Below are 8,420 nucleotides of genomic sequence, written 5' to 3'. Positions count from 1 at the left end.
AGCAAGGAAGCATTGATCTTTGCGGTTCGAGAATGGTCTATAAAAAATCGGGTCAAATTCAAGCCTGTAAAAACTAATGCAACCTACTACTATGTAAAATGTTATTTCAACGAGAAGAATGAAGTAGAGCATGCAAATGAACAAGATGAGAGAAATAGGAAATGTCCTTGGTTTCTAAATGCAGATGTGAGGAAATCATCAAATGAGCAATTTGTAATATTTAGATATTGCGGGCTTCATACATGTTGCAATCCATCGGTGGATGTCGATGATTATTCTGCATCTTCCTCTTATATATGTAAGCTAAGTATGCCTGAAGTTAGAGCTGAACTTGATCTAAATGCAAGTCAGATATTTCATAGGGTATATGATATGCGGGACATTAAGATATCTAAATATAAGGCATATGATGCAAGGAGGAAAGCGTTGTCTAAAATATTTGGAGATTAGGAAAAATCTTATGAATTACTTCCACAGTATCTTGAAGCTATCAAGCGAAATAATCCGGATACTGAATATGAAATATTATTTGAAAAGATTGCACCAGGGATGGAGAGGTTCACTCGAATATTTTGGGTATTTGGTCCTGCTATTAAGGGCTTCACTTTTTGTCGTCCGTTATTAAGCATTGACGATACGTAACTATATGGCAAGTAAAAGGCGTGCTTCTTGTGGCGACCGGTGTAGATACAAATGGCGATTTATTTCCTCTAGCATTTGCAGTTGTGGAGGTAGAGGATACTTCTAGTTGGAAGTGATTCTTTGAACTTATGTACAAGTGGATTCCTAGTGTCCGTGAGCCCAGATTAATTACTTTCATCTCGGATAGGATGAAAAGAATTATAAGGGCATTACATGAGGGTTTTGGTGAACCACATCACCATCAATATTGTTTAAGGCATATAAGAGATAATTTCAAAAAAAAGCACGGTGAGATTAATTTGCAAATTTTTTTGTGGCAAACTGGGTGTGCAACCGATACATTAGTGTATGAACATTGTATAGAGAAAATCAAGTCTTTGTCATTAGATGTACATAATTGGATTGAACATAACTTGAAGCCTCAATTCGATCATCGATGAGGATTATGTAAGGATGAGGGTGTGCAGTTTTGCATGATAACAACTAATTCCTCCGAGAGCTTTAACAGCGTTCTTAAAGGAACACGACCAATACAATCATTGGTTGCAAGAACGTTCTATAGGCTAAACTCATACTTCAACAAAAGGCGTGAGGATGGCGTAGACTGGACAACGCGTTACACACCAAAAAATAAGTCTATTTTGCATAGAAGAATTAAGGTGGCAAGATTATGTCAAATTACTATATTCAATAACAATGAATGGCGGATACAGGATTATGACGGTATCTACACCGTTAATCTGTTTGATGTTGATTGCACTTGCATATGTAACATACCATAACTCCAAAAAATACCTTGTGCACATGTTCTTGCGGCTTCTTCCAATCAGCCGGGTGGTGCGAGAATTCCATATAATCGGTATTGTTCACCATGGTATTCAACACCTCCAAGAAGAAAGGTAAATTCGAACCCAAATGGGAAGGCCCGTTTGTGATAGATATAGTCTACTCAAATGGCGCATATCGCCTAATTACTCAAGAGGGCGCCAGGCAATTAATGCCAATAAATGGGAAGTTCCTAAAAAAGTACTATCCCTAGCCAATCAGCCGGGTGGTGCGAGAATTCCATATAATCGGTATTGTTCACCATGGTATTCAACAATTCATTATCGAAAGGCATACAATGAGAGTTTTCATCCACCCGATGATAGTCGGCATTGCCCCGAATATACTGGACCACGACTAATTCCACCTTAATACAAGAGACAAGCAGGTCGACCACGATCTGTGCGAATTAGGGCAACCATGGATCAAGGACGAGAAGGAATTGTCAAGCATAAAAAATGTAGTCTTTGCAAACAACCGGGACATACTCGACCTCGTTGTCCAGCTAGACCCAACAAATAGCAATTAATTGGTAATAATTGACATATTCAAATTGTGATTTTAATATAGAAACTATAATTAGCCGTGGATCGGTTATTGATATGTTATAATTATATGTGCAGGTATATACACCATGCAGCCTGGACCGGTTAGTGATGAGGTCCTATATGACCAGCCTCGACACCGTTCACATGTTATATCCTTTATAGAGGTAACTAAGTTTCTTATAATTTCAATATTGCATTCTTATAATATTGCATTCTTATATATTCATTTGCTTTACAGAGAGGCTCAGATATTATTATGGTTGATCATAGCCTCGGCCATAGCCGTTGGCATCTAGAGGATGAGCGCATAATAGCAGCTGTAGGACAGGCCGACTTCTTGACTTGTTCAAATCTTCGTTGGATGAGGCTCGATTGGCCCTTACTAACCGCTTTGATAGATAGGTGGAGGCCGGAGACCAATGCTTTCCACTTCCGAATGGGAGAGTCTACCATTACGCTACAGGATGTAGCTGGTCTCCGCATAGATGGTCCTTGCGTTACTGGCAGTGATAGACATTTTTGGCCGGACAAGTGTGAGGAGTTGTTAGGTGTAGCTCTAGAGTCAATGCCTGGAGGAAATATTAAATTGAAGTGGCTAAAAGAGACCTTCTCGGCACCGTTGCCTTTTGATGCGCCACCAATATTGATTGAGCAACATGCACGTGCATACATTATGCACATGATCAGTTCAATATTATTTCCAGATTCGAGTAAAGATAAAGTGCATGCCAGGTATCATTTTTATTAGTATTTACAATTATGCCTATTGAATTAGCTTATTTTGATAACTTGAAATGTTGTGAAAATGCTAGGTGGTTACCACTTATCGGGCATTTGGACACGTGTGGTGCGTTATCTTGTGGTAGTGCAGTTTTGGCGTACCTATATAGAGAGATGTCCAAAGTTGCATTCATGAAAAATAGTGACTTTAAAGGGTGTCTCAGCTTACTGCAAGTATGGGCATGAGAGAGACTGCATTTGAAGCCGAGACTATGCGTGAATTTACAATTAGACGGACAAATTCCACTGGGATGCAGGTATTATATTTTTTAACGTAGTAAATATAATTGCACTTATTATTTTAGTAATGAATTTTGAAAATAATACAGATGGAATGTCCAAAAATGTTATGACGAGACTCCGGCTAGACAATTAGATTTCTACCGAAATGAGCTTGACCGCATGAAGATTTTTCAGATATCATTTCAATAAAAATGAGTTTTTTCTTCTATATATCAACTTTCGTTTTAATGATATGCAACAATTATATGTTATACTCTGTAGATGGAATGGGAGCCCTACACCCAATTTCTCAATCATCTACCCCCGATATGCACAGAATACCCAGTTATATAGAGAGCTAGAGTTCCTCTAATATGTTTCAAGATAGTAGAAATGCATGTACCGGACCGCGTGCTTCGACAATTTGGTCTTGCACAACATGTTCCCGGAATTTGTTGAAAAAATAGAGAGGAAGACGAAGAAAGGAGACCAACAAAAGGACTGGGCAGCTGAGCATCAAAATTATATACACAGATGGAATGATAGACATTTTTGTATTGTTGAGCAAATTGAGCCAACTCCTCAGGAATCAGATTACTACACTTGGTATTGGGGGATAACCAGAAGATGAATACTCCATGCGACCACATCCCCGGTTGAGTTGCAAAGAGGATATGTGCCTCGGGGTATAGATGAGAGAGAATTAGTAAGTATTTTCAAATTTATTTTAAGTTCATTTTTATTAGTATTTTTCAATATTGCTAAACTACGTTTTTTGAAAAATTTGCAGGTATCAGCAATAGATGATGTTCAAACCATTGCAAATCGTGGCTTGGAATTGGCTCGAGCAGGTAATGTAGAATTAAATATGAAATTTACATATTGTAATTTGAATTTTAAAGTAATTTTTGTATTTCGGATTTTTTTGAATTATCTCTCGTAGGTACATATCCCGAAGCACAGAAACATGCATCAATATATCAGTCGATAATGCAGAGGCTTCACCAAGCCTTACATCGAACTCATGAAGACCTTCACGATGGACGAGAGGTAGCGTAATTAGTATACACACGTCAACCACGACAAAGACGAGGACGACGCAGAAACGACAATGAAGCTGGGCCTTCCCAACGTGTTGACGACGGAGCTGGATCGTCACAACCACAAACGCAACCGGATCATGAACTCATTGAAGGTCGGGATGGAGGAGGCCGAAGACAAAGGAGGAGGAGAAGAGTTCTTGGATGTATGTAAGCTAATCGTTATTGTTATATAAATTACAATCCTATTTTGATATGTACATTACAAACGAATTTCGGGACAATAGATGGTTTTTGGATTTGTAGCCGAGATTGTGGTGTGACTTATTGGATTCGTAAGTGGGTTTGTGGCGTGATTTGTTGGATTTGTATGAGTTTGTGATGCATTTTATGATTTTTAGATTTGATATATGCGTTTATACAGGGAATTGACATGAAATGCAATGGCGTAATTTATGATTGTTGCATTTGAAATATGAGTTTGTACAGGGAATTGCAACAACACAGCAGAAATACATGCACATGTGTGCACAGGAAATGCACGGGACTGCTAGTCCCGTGCATTTCATTGTGACCAGGAAGTGCACGGGACTGGCAGTGCCGTGCACTTGTTTTTTGTAGTGACAGAGCTCTCTGCTAAAAACACGACACTAGCAGTCCCGTGTTTAAAGCAGAGGCAAAGGAATCCATCACACGAGACTGCTAGTCCCATGCAATTCAAAGCTGGGTAGAAATACACGGGAATAGCAGTCCCGTATAATTCGTAAAATTTCTCCGACGGCAAAGCTGACCCTTTTCAGAAGAAAATGGTCGGTTTTGCTGAATATTTTCATAAGGGGTCGGTTTTGCTATATAAAATGCCAAAAAAGGTGATTTTGAAAATTTGTCCAAAAAAGAATCATCACTTACCAGTTCCCATCAATTCTGAGGCCCAATCGGTATACATCGATATCATGATTCAGCGCATGAGAGGAGCCTGAAGTAAAATCTAGAAGGCCCGTTGAGGGAACAGTAAAGGGTGCTCTCATGCTTCACCAAGTTTCATTCTCAAGCGAGGCAGACGAAGAGCTACTCCCATACACTTCAATATACTTGGGACAAAAGAGAAAAATTTTAGACCACAAACAGTAGCACAACTGTCACATATAATGAACCGTCATAAACATTTCAATATACAATTAAACTCTATGATCAACATGCGTCCATAATAACAACAACAGAAGCAAATTTTATACAGAGGTAGTTAAGAAAGCAGTACATTTCTCTGTGCAGAGCAAACTCTATACAGGTGCATGTAGGTAAATAAAATGTCCAATCCGTGACATCGGAGTCAGGCTGAAACCATGAAACCTTTTGATAGAGGACAAACAAGTAGAGAAACTGAAGAGCCACTTCAGTCTGCACGAAGCCAAAGGAGAGACCTCTCCTTTTTGCAATTTGTCACATGAAAATATGAGGGTGGATATCAACAACCCTGATTATATGTCATCTTATTTCCTTCAGCAATATCAAGTCAGAGCCACAATGATTACAAGAGCATCAACAAATTCCAGTCAAAGAAACGTTTGGCAACCTGCTCGAAAGAAACGGCCATGTGTTAAACTATTGAATAAGAAGGGGAACATTCAAAGAATATGAAACTCCATTTGTAAATCCTTCAAACTTCAAAATAGAAACTGTGAATACTATGGTTGGACCAAAATTTTAATGTACAAACACTTAATTTGAAGTTACATTATAGGATCTGCTGAGACATGTTTAGCTATGTTTTCATACAAAACCCAAAGGAGTGGCAAATGCCAAAACAAATCATAAATTGGTTCACAAAATATACATTATCCCTCCCATAAGACACGATGGATTGTTGCATACGCAAGCTTTCTACTTTAGTAAGATATCATACCAGTTGTTGGTTGCTCAGCCTTTTGGTTTGGGTGGGTGTAACCAAAAAACTATGATATGTAGGACGCTCCCCCTAATGAAAATTGACAAGTTTAAAACACCAGAGCACATGTCCAACAGTCAACAATGAGTAAAGCCTCTAATCATTGTGGAAGTGGATACAAAATGAAGTTGGTCATTCCTCCAATGTCAAAAGCTAACATTTATTTATTTATTATTATTTTCTTTTTTTGTAGAGCATTCCAAATAGGGAAAAATGAGGTCGTGTGTCACATCAGCCTATAGCTAGTGTGTTGTATGTGACGCACATATAGCCCCTTTATTTAAGATTGATACAAGCTTGTGAAACTCCCCTTGTCAGTATAGCTGCTCATCTACTAATTTAAAATCATTGAACCAAAACAAAGTCCCTAAAACTGATAATTGAAGGAAAACAGGCCGTTACTATTCCTCTGCACCCTCATTACGTTAACCACCTCCAGACTAAATTCTCTCACCTTAACCTCAACAAGACCCTCTTCCATCTTCGCTATATCCCTGCCTAATATCTCTTCATCAATTCAACACACTTCGAGAAGTGAGAACATCACCACTTTACCAATGCGGAGCTGGTGGAGTCGTGTGACCAACTCTAAGATTAGATCAATTGAAAATAGAGATTAGAAAGTCCTCCACAATTACTCCATCCACATAGATATCTTGTCAAACTCATCAAGTCATGGAAGGTTGTAAAGCTTCACAAAGAGAAAAATATCGAAGGGGTTATGCATGTTTTGAGTATAAAACTGTAAGCACAATGGTTTTTAAGGGTTTTTTCCCGAGATGATGGCATAAGAGTAGAAAAATGGGATCTATAGTTGAAGTCCGTTTTTTGGAGGGGACCAGTGAGAAGTTTCTTTTAGTGAAACGTAACTGTTGGGATTTGTTATTATTAAAATCAAGGTTTTGAATATCGGATATCGGAGAAATATCGGATGACCCAAATTCATATTGGATTGCGGATATTGGGGAAATATCATGGATATGTCGTAAATATAGGAATACCATAATGGATGTTTGCATTTATAGTATAATGCACTGAAATGTAATCTCAACATATGTAATAAAATCTAAGCATACAAAATATACATAATATATGTTTAGGAACACTGATCACCCTTGTAAAACAAACAGAATACAAATCAACGTTGCAACATTTGGCTATTTTTTTAGGCCAAAATGTCATTTGATATAATGGGAAAATCATGATATCTCGACCAAAAATTGCCAAACACGATATATTATTTTGTGACAAGACATATAAAAAGATATATCGGTCCATGTATTGGCTAATATATCGAGGAAATATGGCCCAAAATAGCCAAAAATGGTAAATAATATTTATATACCATATCGGTTGCGACAAACCCTGTAAAAGATATATCAGTCGATATATTTGGCTATGTCGGGGATATTTAAAACGATGATTAAAATAGAAGTATCAGTTTAATTACAAACGCTTTCTTGCAAATCTAAAACAACACACCTTAAACAGTATGTGTACGTGCGCATATAAATGGAAAAAAAACTGAGTATGAGATGATGGCTCATTTAGCAAAATGAGTCACCATGAGATAGGCTAGTGGTGAGGCCCACCCTGCTAGTCACATCGGATGGTGTGAGCGTCATCACCTCTTTCTCTTGGCAGCTCATTTTGCTCAATGAGCAGCCACCTCATAATCATCAAACCTTGTATATATGTGTGTGCATATATGTATATATGTGTAGACTATTTATTTTCTGTATGTATGTAATAGCCAAATACATATATTCATGTGTCAAATATGCATATAACCAAAAGAAAATACATATACAGCTGTGTCTTTATGTCTGGATTTTAGACTTCTCAGTCTAATTTTCCATGTTGAATACGATATTCGGTTCTGTCTACGAATCATAAAAAGTTCTTAAACACTTGAAATGCATGGCAAGTAGATTGATGATTTGTAACCTTCAATTGTGGAAGACATATTCAAGAAAGAAATAAATAAATAATATATATATATATATATATATATACATATACACACACACACATATATATATATATATATATATATATATATATGTGTGTGTGTGTGTGTNTCGATTTTAGACAGTTTCTCTGTCCTATTCTCCATGCCGAATACAATATACGGTTCTGTCTACAAATCATAAGAAGATCTTAAACACGAAACTTGAAATGCTTGGCCAGTAGATTGATGATCAGTAGCTTCAATTGTGGAAGACACATTTTATATGGAAAAGAAATACAAACAACAGAAGCAATAGGGATGTTATTTATGCACCTGCCAACAAAATACCCATTGCCTTTAACAAGCAACAGCTATGATTAGAATTTAGTCGGAGTAAAACACCAAAAGAAGAGACAAAGAAGTTCAATTAAATGTAAGAACTTAAAAATCTCTAATGAGGAAAAGCG

The 8,420-nt window shown here is 37.4% G+C and overlaps 2 protein-coding genes and 1 long non-coding RNA gene across 5 annotated transcripts in view; 2 read left to right on the top strand and 1 right to left on the bottom strand.

Moving 5' to 3' along the window:
* Positions 1,514 to 2,981, top strand: LOC109821132 (protein MAIN-LIKE 2-like). Its single transcript, XM_020387326.1, has 4 exons — positions 1,514 to 1,541; positions 2,091 to 2,179; positions 2,254 to 2,747; positions 2,828 to 2,981. Exons 1-4 carry the CDS (start codon positions 1,514 to 1,516, stop codon positions 2,979 to 2,981), a joined length of 765 nt encoding a protein of 254 aa, XP_020242915.1.
* LOC109851595 lies at positions 3,640 to 4,072 on the top strand. Its single transcript, XR_002249901.1, has 3 exons — positions 3,640 to 3,723; positions 3,808 to 3,868; positions 3,961 to 4,072. It is a non-coding gene; the product is annotated as an uncharacterized LOC109851595 (long non-coding RNA).
* The window catches only part of LOC109851594 (EID1-like F-box protein 2), an 8,998-nt gene continuing 5,746 nt past the window's right edge, over positions 5,169 to 8,420 (bottom strand). For all 3 annotated transcript variants that reach the window (XR_002249900.1, XR_002249899.1, XM_020421816.1), the window contains one exon: positions 5,169 to 5,630. The gene's annotated coding sequence lies outside the window, so the exon portion shown is untranslated. The remainder of the gene's footprint in view (positions 5,631 to 8,420) is intronic.

The sequence above is a fragment of the Asparagus officinalis genome, chromosome 8 (assembly GCF_001876935.1).
Source record: "Asparagus officinalis chromosome 8, Aspof.V1, whole genome shotgun sequence".
Lineage (NCBI taxonomy): Eukaryota > Viridiplantae > Streptophyta > Magnoliopsida > Asparagales > Asparagaceae > Asparagus > Asparagus officinalis.
The sequence above is the reverse complement of the archived record's forward strand: the minus strand, read 5'-3'. Positions and strand labels throughout refer to the sequence as shown.